The 22,195-nt window shown below is 35.4% G+C and overlaps 1 protein-coding gene across 1 annotated transcript in view; it reads left to right on the forward strand.

Annotated features, from left to right (window-relative positions):
- Window positions 1–22,195, forward strand: part of RSPO3 (R-spondin 3) — a 79,051-nt gene that overhangs the window by 24,675 nt on the left and 32,181 nt on the right. The window contains exons 2-4 of the mRNA XM_034962818.4: window positions 5,256–5,447; window positions 7,020–7,166; window positions 11,834–12,031. Coding sequence (XP_034818709.3) covers window positions 5,256–5,447; window positions 7,020–7,166; window positions 11,834–12,031 — 537 coding nt within the window. The remainder of the gene's footprint in view (window positions 1–5,255; window positions 5,448–7,019; window positions 7,167–11,833; window positions 12,032–22,195) is intronic.

A 22,195-nucleotide genomic window follows, 5' to 3' on the forward strand; every position in this document is an offset into this window, starting at 1 on the left:
TACCCTGTCTCTTAAGGTCACTGCATACAGAAAAACAGGCAGTGAATGTTGTGCAGGCAAGTATGCTTTGGAGAGATTTTATATATGATGTTTTTATTGTTGTTAAAAATAACTTAGATCAAATTTGTGAATTTATTAATTTTTAATTAGATTATAAAATCATTATTACTTTTATGTATCTGGCACTTCTTTCCAACTCAGTCAAACCTGTTTTATTAGTCTAAAGTCTACTAAAATTTACATTTCTGGAAATTAGCTACAAATAAATGATCACCAGCAGTAACTGGCAGCATGCAATAATGGATTTTTTTCACATAACAACTTACAATAGATGTTAGTACATTTGTAACTGAGCTTTAGAAGTGAATTAACGTAAAGCAAATGCTTGAAGCTTGCATTTAAGTTGTCACAGAAACAGAATTTAGTTCCCAATACTGTATTAGTTGATACATCATAAACATTGAAAACAAGTAGCCAAAGGTTGTATATTGACCAAATGTTCTGGTTCCATTTAAAATTCTGTATTCTGGATATTTTATCAAAGTTGAATTAACTCTTATGATAATGGCAAGTCTCTTAGGAATGGTTGCATCAGTTATGTATCACAAGTTAAAGGTTATCAAATAGTAGGAAGCCTTCCTAACAGATAGTGAAATTGAAGTTTTTTACTCAGGGAGTGTTGACAGTTCAGACACTGAAAGTAGGTTTAAGTTATGTATCAGTGCACACCCTTTTTGTACAACTAACCATAATAAACAAGTTAAGAAATAATAGTTCCCTCTTTCTTAATTCTAAAGATAGACATATTAATTTCACTGTGTATGTGACACATTTTTAGTAGAAAGTCCCAATTTAAAGTTTCCATGAATTCTGCCCATTTTCCCACTCATATCTACCCCCATTACACATCTAAAGTTTACTTATATATAAAGATATAGTTACCAGATATCAAAGATCTCTATTTTCACCTCTGATCTAAACTCACTATTTTTCCAGCAGGCTATTCCTTAGAGTTCAAGTTTGAAGTTTCAAAATAAATGATTATGATAGCTTCTACTTACTTGTATCATAAGGCAATTACCACAGTTAATTTAGCTTTTGAGTATGCTCTGAAAGCAACAGTGAGTGACCTAGAAATTCAAAGTATTGTTTAAAGCTGCTTATAATACATTTTGTTCTCTTACCAAATGTCCCCTATTTTGCATGATGACTTCTTTTTCTGTAATTTTTCAGTAGCTTCCCCTTGTTTTTTTTTTTTTTTTTTTTTTTGAGACAGAGTGTCACTCTGTCACCCAGGCTGGAGTGGAATGGTGCGATCTGCGCTCACTTTAACCTCCAACTCCCAGGCTCAAGCAGTTACGGTAGCTGGGATTACAGACGTGCACCACCACACTGGGCTAATTTTTGTATTGTTAGTAGAGACGGAGTTTCACCATGTTAGCCAGGCTGGTCTCAAACTCCTGGCCTCATGTGATCAGCCCACCGTGGCCTCCCAAAATGCTGGGATTAGAGGCGTAGTAGCCAGGCCCAGTAGCTCCCATGGCTTTTCTAATTAAGTAGCCACCATCAGAGACTCATGTGTGCATCTCCAACAGCCACTCCAAAGTAAGCTCCATCTATTAAGCATCACTCTCTGGATATTTCATAAAATCTGCAAAATTAATGATTCCAAGCCAGGTTTATCTTTTTAAACATCAGTATTCTATGCACCATGCCCTACTCTCCAACTGCAGGCTTTTACTCCCCTGGTAGCCCCTCCCCTCTCTATTCACTGGCTGGACCTAGAAACCCACCTTTTCAAATCCTCTTTCTTGTTCAGCCTACATGCCATTGGCCACTATATTTGGTTGGTACCACCTCCTAAATATCCTTGAAACATGCATCCCTTCCTCACTACATTATATTGCCTCTGAAGTACTTTAAGTTATCATCAGCCTCTTACCTTGACTACTACATTATTCTTCTCCTAGTTTCCATGCCTGCCACACTGCCAGGGAAATTTCCTTTCCAATTCAAATCTTAAATTTCAATCACTGGTGTGATTGAAACACCCTATGTTTACAGAAGAATTTCATTGGCCTATCTCACAAAAGTTTCTGTAATCTAGATCTATTTTATACTTCCAATCTTCTTGTTATTCCTTATATCTTCATTCCCCACTACTTATGCACCAGTTGCATCAAACTCATGCCAGTCTCCTTCCCAGCTTGGGTCACTGTAGTGTTTCCTTCTCTAGCCACACATGGCCACTTACATACTGATAAACTCCAACTCGTTTTCTAAGATTAAGTTCAAACACTGAGATTCTGTGAAACTTTCCCTACCTCTCCACCAACAACTTCAAATAATAGTAGGAAAATATTGTTTGAAAAAGGTGATTTAGAAATTCAAAATGAAGTTAATATTGAATGGGGAATAAAAAGACAGACACATGAGAAAGTAAAATTCTATTTTCTGTCTCAGAATCACAAGTTTTTATGGCTGAAAGTGTTGTTACAGTCAATATAGACCAAAGTTTTTTGTGGTTTCCATATAAAAAGTAAAATCTCTTGCCTTAAAATGAAGTTTGGGAAATTTGTACTTAGTTGTGTAATACTGACTGTGTAATTTGTATGATCCTTATACGGCATTCAAGAAAGCTGTCACTACACTACATAACCATAAAAAAAATCTAGACTCATTGAATCTGAGCTTCATAGTCTTCATTTCTCTCTCTTCCCACAGCCAGCATTTAAACCTTCCTGAAGAAATAAGGTTTGCCATCATTTGATATTCAAAATTCATTGCCCATATTCAAAATTCACTGATTAAAACATAAAATTTTATTGCAAGTTGGGACAACTAGGTCTTTCTTGCTTTTTCAAAAATCAAATTTTTAAAAACCCTTGCCTAGGAAGTCATTATATGAAAAAAAAAGGTAAAAAGAATTATTGTAGCACAATGTTGACTGTGCTGCATTTCATCAGTAAAAGTTTTAGAGACAGAGGGAATCAAGCAAGGTATTTTGGCACATCTCATAATTTCAGTGGATACAGTTACAATCATGAGACTTATTCAAAGCTCTCTCCTGAAGAACATTCCAAACATTCAAAACCTAGTTTTTAAAATAAAATTTATCTTAAGGAATGTCAGTTTTTGAAGCTCTGAATATGTAAATCATGGTTATATTAATAATTGATGTATTTAAAATTATATCATAATTGGCAAAAGTTTCAGAATACATAAAATTAGAATTTTGTGTTTTCTTTCAGCAGCCACATTTCAGAGATAGGGATGGATTGACATGGACCAATATGGTCCATCTTTCTTAAACCCAGAGTCTCTTAGTGCCCTGAGTTTGAAGCACTTTTCCTTCAAGTTGAGGTCCACTCTCCTATAGACAATTCTATGAAAAGGTCTTACAAGTTTTTATCTACACCTCTCGCTTCTTGAAATGGATAATGATAGATTCCAAACACATGGAAATCTCTTGCCCCTTTTACTTTTTAGGATCTTTGCAAGCTTACAATATGTACACGTTTTCTGTAAGTCACCAATGCTGAGTTACTGGCATGAAAAATGACCCTGTTACTTGGAAAGTAGTTTCACTTACAAGTCCCCCAGGCCCTGTAATGTCTAAACCTCCTGTGCCACTTTATGTGACTACCCCACCCCCACAGAGGAGCATGCACAGGAAAAGCAGACTTCCCTTCCCCCACACATTTCCTTAGTTTATTTACAAAACGTCTTGGAATGAGAATGAGCTGCTTGTGGTTCCTGTGGCTGATTCGGGGATGGTTTCCTACAGGCAGAGGATGCTGGTCAACCGAATGACCTCTCTGTAACTAACCCGTGCACCCCTGTGGTAAGGCTGTTTGGTCTTATAGGTACCTCTTCTAACTAAGCTTGGAGGGATTTGTTTTTGTGGTAAAGAACTTAGTAATAACCAAACGTCACTGTAAAGACAGATTTAATAATGTTAAGGTCCATCAGAGCCTACTCCTTCTACTACCAACAAGAGAAGCCAGAAATACACTGGCATGCCTTTAGATTCCTGTGCATCAATCTTTCTTTCTCTAAGGATTATGTTTTTTTTTCTTCTGGCATCTTCAAAGGACAATAAAGCTATTAGCAATATATTTGAGTGGAGAACACACATTAGGAAAAGAAATCATCCTAAACACCAGCTATATGAGAAACATCCGTTAGTCAGTAGTTTTTGCCAGCTCATGCAGAGGTGATGATGACTATTTAATAGTCAAAAGAAGATTTAAAGTTGTGATGATCTTAAGCAAACATGAGTCTCCCAAATATTCATTTCTGTTTGTTCAGACTTGCTAATGAACACTCTTAACTCACACATTGGTAACTCTTGGAAACCCTGGAATATGTGTAACAGTGATTCTTAAGGTAGACTGGTCCATTCTCACCAAATATACATTTCACTCGAGTAAGTAGAAGATAAGGGCACAGAAACTGTAAGACTCCAGTTCCAAAAGAGAAAATATTGAACATAAATTACCATAAGTAGTCATATATGATCCACATGGAAACACTGGTGAGATAAGCATCACATTTTCACCATTATATCTATTTGAACTGGCAATTATTAAGCTCGTGTGAGAAGAAATATTTAATGAAGGAATTGTGGGGTGCTCAACAGCTAACATAGTTTCAGCATCAGTTTGCATTGGATCAAAAAGTAAAATTGTGTTCTCTAATGCACCATAGTTCAAAACAGATATAAAACTTAGTGTCCTTACTCAAGTTAAGCCCTAATGTACATTATTTTACTTACTGAAGAAATTAGAAACATACGCTTATCCTCCATTACATAAATGAAAAGCAAAGCAAATGTGTATTAATTTCACTGTGTAAATGAGCACAAAATTACCAGTCCCCAATCTCCCAGGGTGCTAGTTCAGTGAGGATATTATATATATGAAGAGAATATATATAATTAGTTATACATAATTTAAAAATATATATTATATGATAAAGAGACTATGTATACACACACATGTATAAGTCCTTTGAGGCAGTATATTCTTATTTTTCAAATGCTCAATTTTAAGAACTTTGAAATTAAAAACAATACATGTGCTAAAGGGAAATAAAAGATCATAAAAAAAGATAGGAAAAAAAATCCCACCTCATTCACCCATTGCCAACAAATTGAAAGCTAATGAAAGAGAATATATATCCTGCCCAGAAAATGTCATTTTTTTAATCTGTGATTTAACCTTTGTAATGTCTTTCTACATTTGTCTCCACAGTGCATCCTAACGTTAGTCAAGGCTGCCAAGGAGGCTGTGCAACGTGCTCAGATTACAATGGATGTTTGTCATGTAAGCCCAGACTATTTTTTGCTCTGGAAAGAATTGGCATGAAGCAGATTGGAGTATGTCTCTCTTCATGTCCAAGTGGATATTATGGAACTCGATATCCAGATATAAATAAGTGTACAAGTAAGTGCCCACACAAAATTGTATTTTTATCTCATCTTTGGTGACTTTTCCAGATTGTAATGGCCTCTAATATATTTGTGATATTCAATGTTAAGTAAATGATAATGTTTATCTGATAATTAGGCTAAATCATACTTGGACTTAACCCTCAGAACCAGAAAATTTTTATCACTAACTTACAAAAAAGCACTCATGTTTTGGTTTTCTTTTTAATCATGAAAGCAAAGGCTGGGAATATGATTATTGCTCATTGAACCTATAGAAAAGTACTGCAAGCCTCAATTCCATCTGAGTTTCCATTATCAACACAAAATCCAAGTATTGACTAACTTGCCAAATCATTTCAGCTATTTTGACTTCAAGAGAGATTCCAGAGCAACTGAAACATTTATTTATCAATTGGAAATAAATATTGGGAGTACTGTCATCTGGAATCTGAAAACCTATTTTTCACACTGCAGACCCAGGGACCTTTCTCAAAAATGTAAATAAGGAAATACCACTCTATTCAAATACCACATGTAGTTCCTCCAAACTCATCTCCTACAACTCCCCCTCAACCATTTTGCACCAGCCTCACTTCCCTTCTCATAAGATCTTCCCACCTCAAGCCTTTGCAATTATGTTCTACACTGGCTGTTCTAGCAGTTGGAAAGCTTTTTGTCCACATCTTTGCATAGCTGGCTGTCTTATATCATTGATGATTTTGCTCATATGTCACCTTCTCAGAGAGACATTCCATGATCATCCTATCCAAACTAATCAGCCTGTTCCCCTTGTCAACCACCCTCCATCTCTTTTTCCCACCATTTGCTGTTGTTATTTTGTTTTGTTTTCCAGAGCACTTATCACTCTGGAACTAGACTGCCTGGTTTCAAAAAGCAGTCTGATCTGTTGTCCTGGGTTAGTTTTATAACTTTTGTGAGCCTCAGTTTCCTTATATGTAAAATGAAATTATACCAATGACTACCTCATTGGATTGTTGTAAACTTTAAATAACTTAATAATATTGTAAAGCATTATAGCAATCCTGGCTTACAGTAATCACCATATAAGGGTGAACTATTGTTATTGTTTACTGTATCTCCTCTCCTAGGATGTAAACTTTCTGAAGCCTGACTCTTACCCCTCTTGTGCATTGCTGTCAACTAGTATAAAAAACAATGCCTGGCACATAGTAGGCAATCAAATATTTGTTGTAAGAATCAATAGCCCTCAAGAACAACACAAAGGTAATATCCTTTGTATGTTTTCTTAAGGTTCTGATGAAACATTTTCACTATCACTTAATATAAACAGATACTTCATCTTATAAATATTCTTGGATATATATATATATATAAACAAAGATTTTTTCATAGGGCAATCAGTACAATGATTTTAAAATCAATAACCAATGTACCTCAACTAAATCACTGTGGAGGAATCGTGAATTCAGTCTGGCAAAATAATTTTGGACTTCAGGTGTTTATTTGATACTAAAGTTGTGTGTGGCTGTGTCTGACACATGTAGAACTGGACCAATAGTTAAGAGAACATAATGCAAGCATATTTCTCTTTTTTCTCTTTCAGAATGCAAAGCTGACTGTGATACCTGTTTCAACAAAAATTTCTGCACAAAATGTAAAAGTGGATTTTACTTACACCTTGGAAAGTGCCTTGACAATTGCCCAGAAGGGTTGGAAGCCAATAACCATACTATGGAGTGTGTCAGTATTGGTAAGGAGAACCTGTAATAATTTGAGTAAGTGATAATGTCAGTCTCCATGGAGGTGCTTTTCAAAGTCCTTTGTCAAAAGAACTTGAAGGTTCTTGGGCTGAGATCTCTTAAAGGCTGTCTCCATCCTTCTTCACAAAGATACTCTCTTAAAGGTGTTTTTCATAACCTTATCTAGTATGTATTATGGTACAATTTAATATAGTAGGTGCTTCCTTATTTCTTAGGGACTATTGATAATTGTTTCAACCGTTCTGTTTATGATAGACTTATTTTTATTATTTAGTGAATTTTTATTTAAATTATTATTTAATGAATTTAAGTAAACATTCAGTCAAGACACACATATGTATATCTGACAGTGATCTGTTATGTGACATACATATATGTCTTGAACTTAATTTTTACCTTAGAGCAACAGTTTCATAAAACACCTAGGTCTAATCTCAACTAATGACCAAAGTTATTTTCCAAGGTGGGAACATATATTCTCTTGACACAGCCCATTAATGCTCAGTAAATGGATCAAAGACCTAGAGAACTGAAATTGATTTAGTTAAAATCTCACTCTTTTTCTGTCATACTGCTATGCTGAAGTATTCTGCTTGCACAGGTATTGATACATAATAAAAAGGATTGTGGACTTACTCAAACTGACAGATTGAGACAGTCCCTGGGGCTGATTAATTGCAGGCCAAATTTCCTGAAGGGGAGGTCCCTCAGACAAGTTGTTTGTCTAAATAACAGATCACTGTCAGGCTGTATTTTCAATCTTTTAAACGTTGTGCAGCTACTACAGCTACAACTTTGATGAACACTTGGGAAGCAGATGCTGAACCAAATGGTAAAATAGCCTAGGAAATCTCAAAATCCCCTGGGCAAGAACTACAGGAACCTTTGATGCTGCGGTGATGTTGGCATATCCACACAACTGCCCTCCTGATTCAGTACAAGATAGTCTCCAGGACTCCTCTGGGGTCCCCATCTTAGGGGTCCCTTAGAATCTAAAGTGCTGGAGTAATAACTCTAAAGTGATGGTTTAACCATTTCAAGTGTACCATAGCACTTTTATTTCTAAACAATGTTCTTGATAGAATAAAATAAATAGATATTTTAAAGATAATTTTAGAAGCATCTGGAAAACAACAGTCTTGAAACAGTTCATGGCTCATTTTGGTTAAGTTTTTTCTTCTCTAGTTGTAAAAACACATGGAAAAAAAAGCAACTTAGGAATAGGGTAAAAAGTACAAAAGAAAGCACTTCAAGTTCTTTTTCTTATAGGTCCTGAGGGCTGATGATTAGAGGTAATAAGTTCCAAACACTGGAAAAAATAGAAAACACGTCTGTGGAATATTCAAGAGCAGAAATTCAGGATGAGTTGCAGAATGTTTGTGACATTTCTCTACCCAGAAAAAAGGCACATATTTAGATTTTTTCAGTTGTTGAAGGTGTAACATTCAGTCCTGGAAAAGCTATTTACCTTAAATGTATTAATGCTTTTCTGTCAGGGAGATCATTTCACACTTGGCACTATTGGATTTGCCTTTAAAGCTTACTGGTAATTTATGCTGCTAGTAAGACTAAGACTATTTATTTCTTAACACAACTACATTTAAGTTTATATATTTTGGAAAAGAGGTTAGCAGTCCAAAGGCCAATTACTGAGTTTGGTTCATTTAACAGATGCAAATGACCTAGGACACTGTAGTAACACAAATCACCAACTTTCGTTCAGGGCTGGCTCCAGTTGTTTGCTCAATAAGAGATGTCTCCCATCATATGGCGCCTAGCCTGCAGGTACTACACCTGCCATGCCTTTAGGCCAGTCCAGAATTTCAGGGAAGATGATGACCTGCTTCTGTATCACAAAGGAATATTAAAGCCTGTTCCTTTAACAAATATGAAAACTAGGATCCGGAGAGCCAAAATGGTGATCCCAAAGAAACATTTTAAGTTATTTTCAGTGCTGTAATTAGTAGTCTGACTTTAGCTTCCCACTACTCATCCAATAGAAAGAATGTGTCTTTCTCATTGCTAAAATCCACACCGTATTTCTACTTTTCTATCGAGATTTTAAATTGAGAGGAAAGGTCATAAACAGAGGAAATGCTACCTTGATATAGAGCTGGGATGAAAGAGGTATGTCACAGTGTATCCGCTTTCCATGGTTTGCAGGTGAAATGAAACAGAAACATCCACTGAACCAAATTTTATAAGAGAATATATTCTTTTCACTTTGTGCTCCAGATATTTGCTTCCTGTCTGCACTGTCATTTTGTCACCCTCACTGCTTCTCTTAGTTGGATTTGTTCAAGAAACACAGAGAGAATATATCTCACTTCAAGGACTGAGTAGCAAGGGACATTCCCTTGCTATGTTCTCTATGGAACCATGCAACTAGTCAACAAGAATTAGAGCAAAATGACCAGTAAAGTCACTACTAATAGGACATCCTATTCAACTTTCTTGCCAATTTGGGAATCCCTTTTACAGCATCTTGCGCTGATGATCAACCACAGCACAATCATTCCCAGGGACCGGAGCTCATTACCTTTATGAGACATGTGCTTCATTTGCTTCATTAGTGAATAGCTAAAGATTTCCAGTTTTAAGATTGTTCTTAATACAGAAGCTAGAAGGAACACAGAAGGTGAATATTCTGTTTTTCCTTAACTATCTCTTAACCAAGGAGTGCCTCAATTCTACATTGTTCATTAAATGATCTGAATAGAACTTAAATCACCTTTTGTGTTGTCTTTAGCACTTTTTTTTTCAGTTTTCATTTTTTTTCCTGGAAATATTATTTGGATGCTAACATTATAGGTTTACTCTACAGTGTTTCTCTAAGATAAATTCACCTCATTTCATGGTGTTTTAACTCTCTGGTCTCATTAGAACTTTTTACTACCTAAACTCATTAGTTTTGAATATTTTCCCTCCTCCAATGAAACTATCTAAGGTTGTCCTTAGAATTTAATTTATAAAACCTTTCATCTTCTGACTATAAACTAATAATTGCCTAAGCTGTAATTTTTTAAATACGTTTTTCTGAAGTCCAAGTATACGTTTGCTTAGACCACTTTTGCTATTATGAAAGAGCACCGAAGTTCTGGTCACTTGCACATCAGATCATTTTTTCTAATTCAGTCCTCTTAATTCTGGAATTAAATGAATACTGGACAAAGTGACAGCTCACAAACATAGACTTTCCTCCTCTCATTTGCTTTTTTGGAGGTGCCTTTTTTTGTAATGCTAAGGATACACTACTTTTTAATGGTTAATATCAGAATGGGATGCTGGAAGATAATATCCATAACCAGCAAGAGATTATAATATTATTAATTGACTTAGTTACTCTATTCTTGAATGAAAATTGTAATGGTATAACTGAGCATGAAGACTATTTTAAAATGGTTCAATAAGTTCATTTCATTTCACAGAAACATAAAGTCATGTATTTAATCAATTCCATTTAATTCCGTGTTGCACTCAGGGACCTGAAAGTGTCTGAAATGTCCTGTGAAAAATGTATAATAAATGGATTTAAATTTCTAAAACATTTAAGTTATCTTTCAGCCTCTGCTGTTATGAGATAGCATTCTGCTCTAAAGTAAGGAATCATTAAATCAGAAGGCAATAAGGGAGGTTACTGGAAACTTCTTTTTGTGGAAAGATAGTGTTAAATCATCTGAAAGAGTTACTGTTGCTAGCTGTTGTTATACATTAGAAAGTTTTAGGGACATAAATATAATAGCACCTTGAGATGTTTCTTTTCTTTAGAAGTTCAAAAATCTGTTACAACCTGAGAAAGCCATTATTGAAAAAAAGAAACTAATACAGAAAAAGGAAACAAATCTCCAAAAGAAGCTTCAGAAAAAGTACATCAGGTCATCTTAGGAATCACTTGGTCAGGTTAATTTTAGAAGCAGGTTATCAGCTGAAATTGACCCAGAATTCACATATAATAGATGCCACTATGCCTGAACCATACTCAGTAACAGATATCAATATTTAAGCGTACAACAGCACATGTCGTAAGCAAAGGCAGTAAATAGTAGGCCAAAGACCTGGATTCATTTTCTGCTCAAGCATTCTCTAACACAGAGGTTCTCAAAAGGAGTTCCCAGTACCTGCAAATCAGCATTACCTATATTGTTAGGCAAATTCACAGCCCTGCCCCAGATAACTGAATCAGAAACTCTGGTGGGGGCCAATGGAGAAAGGTCCAGAATTTTTTGTTTTAGCAAGCCCTCCAAGTGATTCTGATGCATGCTAAAGTTTGAGAATCAATTCTCTAGCACATAGTATAACAACTGTTCTTCAAATTCTGGTCAGGATCAATCAACAATTACAGCAGTGCTCTGGAAATTATAAAGAATTGATCAATTTTAGTGATTATATTAATGTTAGTGCCTGTGTTAATCAATCTAGAGAAAAAGGAAATCCAATGCAAAAATGAGTTTACCTGATAATGAGTACTAAACTGAAAACATTCAATTTCTGCCTTTCCCATTCTCCTGTTTTATATTTAAGTCATCTTGCCCGACTTTGATCTGCAAGATTCTTCTCAAATGTGGGCAAGTTCTAATGGAAGCAAATCTTTTTTTAACTCAACAATAGTGAAAGTGGTTGTAAGCCAGCTGAGTCTGTTTCTTCTGTTCTGTTTCAGTGCACTGTGAGGTCAGTGAATGGAATCCTTGGACTCCATGCATGAAGAAGGGAAAAACATGTGGCTTCAAAAGAGGGACTGAAACACGGGTCCGAGAAATAATACAGCATCCTTCAGTAAAGGGTAACCTATGTCCCCCCACAAATGAGACAAGAAAGTGTACAGTGCAAAGGAAGAAGTGTCAGAAGGGAGAACGAGGTACAATCATAATAACAAAATGTGCTTGTTTGAATCCTCATAATCTGTTGCATTTTTCATTTTATTTCTTATGAAACACTTGGCATTATCTTTCATGCCTAATATCCTAAAATGTGTACCAAGCAAGAATATGTTGCTTGTAAATTACAGAATATAGATGTGGTAATTCCAAAATATGGAGCCTGATGTCAGAACTTTACTATAGAAATGTGCTAATTGAATTAGGCTGTATTGTAAGCATTCAGGGCATTATCTGTACTATAATCTGCTTTGCTAGTACTTAGAAAACTTTTGGGAAGTCTCATAATTACAAAGTCTAATGATATTTACAAGAACAAGACAAAGAAACACCGCCATCAAACATTCCTTTCCTCACTGCCTGCAAACCAAAGTAGTGAAATGTAGTGTTTAGTGGTAAGCTTTTGTAGCCAAGTGTATATATATATATACACACACACACACATATATATAAAATTAAAGACAGAATATCATTCTGTCATCCAGGCTGTATTGTAGTGGTGCCATCGCAGTTCACTGCAACCTCAAACTCCCAGGCTCAAGCAATCATCCCACCTCAGCCTCCCAAAATGCTGGGATTACAAGCGTGAGCCGCCATACCTGGCCAGTATAGTTAATACTGACTTTATTTTGAAATGACCAAGACCACATTTTATGAATATAGCAAAATCATTAACGACATTTGTCTCCAGATTTCTTTTCATATTGCATATTTCTTTTCATATTTCTTTTCATATCTGTCTCCAGATATCTTTTCATATTGATTTCTTTTCATATTCTGGTCTTTATAGACCAGATTACAGAACCTATTCCATCAATATTAACTATTAGAATTTGCTGTGAAATCAACAAGGAGAAATATAGCATTTAATAATATGATCCTTTAGGGTGAATAAACTTCCAGCCAGAAGACCCTCAGTTGCCGATCTTTAAAATATCATTTTTCTATCTTTCTCACTAATGTATTCAGCACCACTTCCTACAAATATGTTGTGTAGTTTTATGTAACTATTGGTAGTTATCTGGTGAGTCTATAAATGATCTTCTCAATTAATTCCAAAGGAGTTTGATTGCCTCTGTAGTTGACCTTTCTTATTTCTCCATAGTTGACCTTTATTAGGTTATTTCATTCATTTACTAGCTTATTTCATTCATTTATTCATTCAACATAGTTTTATTATATTCTTACTTTATGGCTATGCACTGTACTAGGGCCTAAGGATTCACAACTGAATGGGGTACTGTCTCTCTATTGTGAAGGTACACCAGAGTCCAGTGGAAGGTTGAGATGTTTAAACAGATAATCACAACATCGTAGAATAAGGGAGATTATAGATGTGTGAACTAGTTTAAAGGGAACACAGAAGAGGACACTGCAAACCTGAACATTGCTTATACAAAAGAGAATTTGGGTCACCTGTACTTTGCAAAGAAACATCCATTATGCCAAAAGAATTGGCCATCACTAAAAGCTATAAAACCTGTTTCTGCCATTCTAATCAAGTAGTTAATGTGAAAAAATTCTTGAAGACATGGGTTATTTAAAGAGAACTTCAAACTTTTGTAAATTTGTAGGAGGTTTTGATTAAAACTTAGTTTAAGGAATGAAAGCTGGCTAGTGAAAAAGGCCTTTTGGCATTTGTTACCAATTAATTTAAAACATCTTAGATTTTAAAAGTTGGATTTGGAAGTCAAATATTTCATCACTCTACTTGTTGGTATGCTCCTGTTGCCGTACATTTACTTATGTTTACTAAATTTCCTTAAAATTTAATGACTTACAGGTGGTCTTTGCTCATATCATTCTTTTCACAAAGATTGTAGGTTATTAATCAGTATTCAGTACACATTCCTTTTAAAATATAAATGAAGAAAAGTTATCCAATAGCAGAATTAAATCACGATTCTAATTACATTTTATTTCTTTTACTTGAGAATGTGATCTTTCAATAGATTATATTTTGGTAGCACTTGACTTAAACATTAACATTGAAAATGTCAGCTGTTAAAACTGGCATTTATCTCATCTAGAAAGAGATAAAATAAACAACATCACAAGAAGTTTGAAATAGTAACCTGTGACATAAGATTTAGCTTAAAAGTGTCTTTCTGATTTGTTTTCTTCCCCTCTGAGGATACAGTGACATTTTACATTTACAAAGAGAAGTTTATACAACTAGAAAATTTAACTGTTTTATTTTTTCAAATTTCATAAAACGTAGACTAACAAGTGGCAAATATGAATCACATTTACAATTAATTTCCAGATTTAGTCCTACTTTTATTTTTCTTCATTTATTTTTCAAGGTGTTTGTCAAAAACTTTTCTTAAGTAGCCTATAAACTAAAGGTAGGAAGAAAATCATTTCTCTCTTTGTTATTTCTCTAATCCTCCAGTTTTCTTAACTTCTCTTAAGGTTTAGTTAGCAAGTATCCTATTTGAACACAAACCAAAAAGAAAAGTAATAGTGACCTCTGGACATCCCACCGTATCCTCTCTATCAAGCATCATATCAAAATAATAACATCCAGAGTCTTCATTTAGGCTCTACTATATATTTATATAATATGTATAATATATAATAAAAACATCTTGAAAATTACTCATTGTCTTGAATTTATAACCTAAATGATAAGAACCCCACATACACATATAGAGAAGCATATCAACAGAGCAAATTTAGTAGAGGACTTTAATTTACCTTTATATTTTTCTATAAAAGTTGGCATTTCTTATTTTAAGTAGGGTAAGCATTAGAAACATTTAATCAACTTTAAAGATAAACACAATAAAGTGGTACAGACATGACTTCCCCTCACACTTAGGATAGCTATTATTTGAGTTGCTCCCAGATGTTTATACATTAATAAAAGAAGAAGATTCTTTTAGGTTCATAGCTTGAGCATTTCAAGATGAGTGTACTAAAAGATAAGGCTTTTCTTATGAATTTAAAGTTAGGTCTATGATCCCTGCCTAAGAGGTTAACAATAGACAGAGGTAGATAACTCATATTTGGAAAAGGTAGGGAGCATGTGTTCAGGATTTTTTCTGCTCTGTTGAAATTGCCAAAGGCAAGATCTCCAGGGAAGAATGATAAGATCCAGAAATGACTTTTCAAAATGTACACAAAGAAGAAGTTGACTAGAAGAAAATAGTTTGTAGGAACAGAGTGGATTCATCTAGTTGGGAGATGCTTTTTAATATGTATATGTTACAAAATCTTACACACATACATTTTTCTCTACTACCATTTTCTCATGGTTAGAATAAGTTAACCCAAGGAGATAAATTTAATTGTTGTATCCTTACATTTAAATTATCTCATGTATTTGTTTATAGTATTTCAGATTATTCCCCTTTACTTGACATGCTACCTTTTAATCAGCCTGAACTTCTCCATCAATTACTAACTTTAGTAAGAGGTCATTACCAATACAATTCTTTCTAGCTTGAACTTAATTGAATTATATATTTGAAATATCAAAAATATAGATTTTAAGAGATTATACAGACTAATATATAAACTATTATCACATGTGTATTGAGACATCATATTTAAGTAGAAGTAAACAAGGAGAAAATGCATTTCCAGTGGTTGCCAGGTTTTATTTATTGACTTTTTTGACTTACAGTGTATAACCATCTCAGATAAGGAAAACTGAAACAGCTCAGGAAGATGTGTGTGCACCTGCATTTGATGCAAAAGGGTATATTTGTGTATGTGGTGGTGGAAGCAGAGTCAACAAACACATTTTTCATTCATTTGTACCTTCCTCTAATTAACTAAAGAGAATTTCCTATAGATGGTTTTTAAGGCAACTCACCAAGAATAAAAGAAATTTTGTTCTTTGGTTAGTTTTATGAAAAAGATTCTTATTAATCACAGATAGTGTATGATCTTGGGATAGAAAGGAGAGAGAAGAGCAGAGCATGTTGCTGGAAGAAGTGAGGTGGAGGTCTATCTTCCTGGTATAAAGACAAGCTAGCATTCATTCCACCAGAGAAATATAAAAGGAACCCTTTAAAATAGAAAGAAATAAAATGTTTAGGGACACTCCAGGGAAGAAACAAATGTGGGAATCATTGTGTTACTGTACTATTTGAGTATACTGTAGGTTGCCTTACGTACTTTCTCAAAATTAAGTATAGTAAAAGTCTACCAGGCATTATATAAAGGCATTACATACATTCTCCTTTTTTTTTTTTTTTTTTTTTTTTGAGATGGGGTCTCACTCTGTCGCCCAGGCTGGAGTGCAGTGGCACGATCTCGGCTCACTGAAACCTCTGCCTCCTGAGTTCTAGCGATTCTCCTGTCTCAGTCTCCCAAGTAGCTGGGATTACAGGCACACGCTGCCATACCTGGCTAATTTTTTGTATTTTAGTAGACACGGGGTTTCACTGTGTTGGCCAGGCTGGTCTCGAACTCCTGAGCTCAGGCAATCCACCTGCCTCAGCCTCCCGAAGTGCTGGGATTACAGGCATGAGCCACCATGCCTGGCTGAATGTATTCTCTCTTAAAGGCGAAGCCACGTTTTCAATTTAATGTCCTCAGTGGACAGGCCTTCCAGTTGCTGAATCACTATTTAGCTTTCCCTCCACTAAAATTAATTATATGGCTATAATCATTTCTTTTTCATAATACTCTCCTATCTATTCAGTTGAACTGTATGCAACCACCTTTTTTGTAGGTCGTAAATGGTCAAGTGTAAGCAGTTTCATATGGTTCAACCTGATACTTTAAAATTTCATCTCTCTAAACTGATCAAGTTTTAGAACCAGACCTACAGTATGTTTCTTAAGGATTGACAGTTTACAATTTGTATATACTACAATCTGTTTTAAATATTAAGCTTTTAATAATAGTAAACTGTACAGCTGTCCTTGAAAGAATGTAGGCACTACCAATGCAGTGAAGAGGACCCTGAAAAGTGGGGCTTAGGCTGGGAGGGTTCTTGGCTTAGCCCAGAAAAGAATTCAAGGGTAAGCCAGTGGTGTTCAACAGCAACTTTTATTGAAGCAGCAGTGTACAGCAGCAGCAGAGGTACTGCTCCTTATGGAGCAGGGATACCCCATAGGCATTGTGCCCTGAGTACCATCTCAGAGGAAGTTCTGCAGTCACATTTATACCCACTTTTAATTAGATGCAAATTAAGGGGCACATTATGCAGAAATTTCTAGGAGAAGGGTGGTAACTTCTACGTCATTGGGTTGTTGCTATGGAAAGGGGTGGTAACTTCTGGGTGTTGCCATGGCAATGGCAAACTGACATGGCACATTGGTGGGTGGGTGTGTCTTTTAGAAAGGTGCTTCCACTCCATGCCTGTTTTAATTAGTCCTCAATTTGGTCTGGTGTCTGAACCCTGCCTCCAGAGTCAAGTCTCACTTTGTGAGTCAAGCCCTACCTCCTACCTCACTACTAATCTTTAAAGTCTCTCACAAAAACATGTTTGGTCTTCAGATGCTCTTTAATCATGGTCACATATGACTTATTCTCTGTTTTTATTTGATATTTTTTTCTCCTTAGCTATATTACTCAACCCTTATTCCTTTTTTTTTTCTTTCCCACCACCTCCAATTTAATCACTGAAACATCAAATCACCTTGTAAATTCAGTGGACAAGTATCAGAATTTATTATCCATGTAGGTGAAAACATTTAATGCCTCAGTGACAGGCCCCACCTCTTATTGTTTCCTCTGGCATTGACATTATAATAGCAGGATCTATGTGAGGATTCTTTGTTGCCTAGGTTTTTGGGTTGAAGACATGCACAGTTGACTCCCCTGTGTCATAATGAAGCAGAAGAATTACAGCCAGCACCTTGATAGATATAGAAAAAAAAATGAAATGACAGTTTTTAAGTTTCTTGCCTCTAACACATTTTACATCCTATTGTATGTTCTTAAACTTCTCAACATTAAAGAAAAAGCTCTGCAGAAAATAAGAAGACTTTATTTCATGCCTTGCATTCCTTGATATTATATCATTTTTTAGAACTCAGCCAGCAGTTACTACCTCTTACAATTCAGACCAAGTTTGCTCCATACCATTTTTGTAGGCTCTCTGAGATTTTGGGGATTTTATTAACGGTGGTCGAAAATCATGGTGGACATTATTCACAGTGGGAAATACTTAATTGTTATTATCATCCATGCAATCCCTTCATTCCTATGATAGTATAAGAATTATTTGTAGGCTTTTCTGCTAATTGGTGTGTACCTCAGCATTCCTATTCTAAAATAAACTTTGTAATAAATGACCCTTGAAAATGCCTATATTCTCTGAGATTTCACTTAGTGATATTTATAAATATAGTGCTTTGTGACCCATTGGTGAGCATGACATAATACACAGTGATCAGGTTATTGAATAGAGTGGTAGCATTCTTCAGCTCCTAAGCAAACAATGATCTTGCCATTGTTTAGGTCTGGTGCACGAGGATTGTTTCAGTTAGCTTTTGCTGCATAACAAATAACCTCAAAACATAAAGGCTTAAAACAACAACCACTTACTTAACAATTTGTGGCTGGGCAATTAAGGCTGAGACCTACTGGGCAATTTTGATCTTGGCTGGGCTCTGTCACATTGTTGGATGGCTGGAGAATGAGGAAATTGCCATGTTTCTATTATCATCAAGATGGCAAGAGGTCCTACAGCCTTCCAAAGTAGAAAAGGTGAAGTCATTCCTCTTGAGGCTAGGCTCAGAACCTGGCATAGTTTTTACTTCCACCACATTCTGTCAGCCTATACTAGTCATAAGCCTAGTCCTGATTCAAGAGTTGAAGAAACAGATTTTATCTCTTGGCAGGAGAAGGTGCAAACTTACTTTGCAAGGTGGCATGCATATACAGGGTGGGAGAGGAGAATTATAGCCATTTTTGCATTCTACCCTAGAGGTCTTTCTCTTGTTTGTAGTTATATTAGTGTGATTCCTCATTCACTTAACAATCTCTTATTGTCTGAAATACAGTAAGAGATTTGTATTTCCTTTGTAAATTTCCTTCCTTCCTTTGTAAAAACAGTCAACTATTGATACACGAGATGTTGTGTTGGATATTATTTCTATTGTACTTTCTAATTTGTAAAGGGCAGAACAGGAAGAATAAATAAAATTTGAGGCCAAGATACCTTCATACGCTCAACAAATATTTATTAAACTTCCACCATGTGCTGGGCACTCTTAGGTGCTGAGGATAAAGCAGTACACCAAAAAGACAAAATTCTTTTCATCATAGATCTTATATTCCGAATGGTTTATATCAGTCCACAAGGTAATGACCATAGAGTATCAGCCCTTTTGTAAGCATACACCTTTGTTAACAGTTTTCACCTTTGTGATTTGTACCACCAGTAGCTGCTGTCTTCATTAGAGTTTCCTAACACATTACAAAGACATTTGTTAATGCTGGCAAAAATGAAACTTCTCTGCTTACATTTCATTTTGGTCTCAGTGTGAATACATGTATTTTTTCTGTGACCACCATGTTGATGTGCTAATATGTTTTTGTAAGACAGCTAAGTAGGGTTAAAGGTACAGCTTGTGGTTGTGGAACAATGCTGAGTTAACCGGCCCTTTGGAGAAATGACCCCAAGACCTTGGCTTCCTTTACAGCCTGTTCTAGCCAACTGAGATCCCTGCCAATTAGGAGGGTTCCCTAGAGAGAGACTCCGAGAGCATCAGCATAAATTTAAATTCTGGACCCCCAAATGTAGTTTCCAAAAGAAGCTTCTTGTCCTTTGCTAGTTGCAAAGTAAATATTTCTCCAGCAAAAAGACACTCCCTCCTTTCATGCTCCTGTTCTCCTTCCCATCTCCCTAATACAGTCACTCCTTAAAACTGCTAGTGTTGCCGAAACCTCTTTGACATAGGGGACACCCCACATTTGAAGGCACAAAGAATTATTCTTTCCATAGATAATTATCTTGCTTTTTATATCCTCCAGCAACTTCTTCATAGAAGCATTACAGACTAACTTTGTAGATGTCATAGTCTGCAGAAAGGAGTTGATGCCTTATCCTTGGGCCTCTCAAGAGGTGTGACTAAGTAGGCTATTATTAGCATGACAAAATGGATAGAAATGAAAATTCTTCAAAACCTCTTAATCCACTTTGTTCTCACTCTCTTCTACATGCCCTTCTCTTTCTATTTAATTTCCTACTCAGTTCCTTACCCTTTCATTTAAAACATCCCATTTCTCAGGTCCCAAATTAGAAATACTTTCCTAAAATTTTTCTGTTTTTCAGTTTCTCTAAAAAATTATTTACATGACATACTTATTACTTTAATAGCAAAACAATATATTAGCATGTTATCTCTCAATGATAGTCCTTTTTCACCAAGCTCACTGTTCTGCCCTCTGTATTCTGCAGGACATTGTAGTTGAAAACGACAGATCTCAAATTATCTTAGGCAAGAAGAAAATTATTGGCTTAACCACAGACTGCACTAAGTCCTCAAACAATATCACTTTATCACAATATCACTGCATCGCCTTCTGCTCTCTCCCTTTCTCACCATTTCAGCTCACACTGCCTTCATTCCTCATTGTTTGTCGGCCTTATTCTCCTCTGCTGCAGAGTCTTTCTCCATTTAGGAGGAAAGCTGGCTCTGGGCAGCTCCAAGTCTATATATCCACATTGCTCCAAATAAAAAAGGATAGTGCCCTCGCTCTCTCTTTCAGTATCCCTGCATCCAATCTCATGAAAGGATTCCAATGGACCCTACTTTGAATCACTGTGGCAGAGGAATTGGGGTCCTGAGATTGGTCTTTGTAAGTAAAATGCCTGCAGTTGAAGCCAGGGTCAAGTGAGCCATTTTGATTGCTGGCTCTGTTTAGAAAACAAGGGTACTGACAAAAACACAACAGATGTAAATCATCTCCCATCTCTCCTCACCAAACAAGAAACAAAACTTACCAAATCTAGAAATGTATGTTTTTCTACAAGATAATCCCTTTTCAATACTGGTTTTGAAAATAACTTTAAGTGAGGAAGAGTAACCAAAGTCTTTTCTGTCTATTTCAGACTAAACACACGTTCAGGATAATGCCAAGAATATTTTAACTGTTTTTTTCTAGTTTCTCTGCATTTGCTAGAAACTTTTTTTTGGGGGGAGTAAACTGGTTTTAAATGAATAGAAAAAATAATCTATTATGCATATGAATGGTTTCTGGAATTGAATTGTGCAGGCTTAAGTAAAGACATGTCCATGTCCATTTCTAGCTGCTGAGGGTTCTGTGTGAAATGCACCAGTGTGGGCAATGACCTTTTGCTTGATTATGCACAAGGCCACTGAAACGTTAAAATTAACTCTAACCTAATTACTGAACTCCGGTGTTTATATTGTGTATACACCACCAGGTCATAACTCTAGCCTCTGTGAGCCCCAGCTGCCATAATTGAGAAATATGCCTTGCAAATGGTTGTTTTGTTTACTTGTTTTTTCTGCTGGAAGAGCTTGCTTTTCCTATTTTTGCAAAGAAACAGATGTAGGGAAGAGTTTCTGAATAAAGTTTAATTACATTTTATATCTCAATGCAAAACATGTACATCTGTAAGTGAGATATTCCTTTTACTTTTGCGTTACATAAAATGTAATATCTGAAAGCACAATGCCACTTACTATTCACTTTTTTGAGTAATAGCACATTTTAGGTAAGGAAATATCAATATACTAAATTCACATGCAGAAAATATGAATAGTTGCTAATTCCAAAAATAAAAGATATAGAAAATATGTGCATACTTAGGATCAAGAGTTAATATCTAATTAATTATAACTCATGAACAAAAATTATTGTCTTAACAGAAATAAGAACCTAGGTTTTCATAATGTAATTAGTAGAATACAATTTAGATGGCTAATTATTTCTTATGGAATATGTACATATGATAGTAAAATATTTCTCAGAATAATAAGTACAATTGTAAACATCTGCTATGCTGCTTATCTGTTTTCCAGCCAACAGCAAAATCATGAAGAGATTTTGTTTTATTTCAAATTTGGTTTGTCTCAACAGCTAAGATACAGTTACTAAAGTATTTCATTGGCAAACCTGTAGTGGCTTCACATTTGTCTAGTTTGTCAAGGTCTTGAAATGTATAAGACAAGGGAGTTTTTAAATTTAACTTCTCTCCATCAGCCCCT

This window comes from Pan paniscus, chromosome 5, assembly GCF_029289425.2.
Source record: "Pan paniscus chromosome 5, NHGRI_mPanPan1-v2.0_pri, whole genome shotgun sequence".
Taxonomy (NCBI): domain Eukaryota; kingdom Metazoa; phylum Chordata; class Mammalia; order Primates; family Hominidae; genus Pan; species Pan paniscus.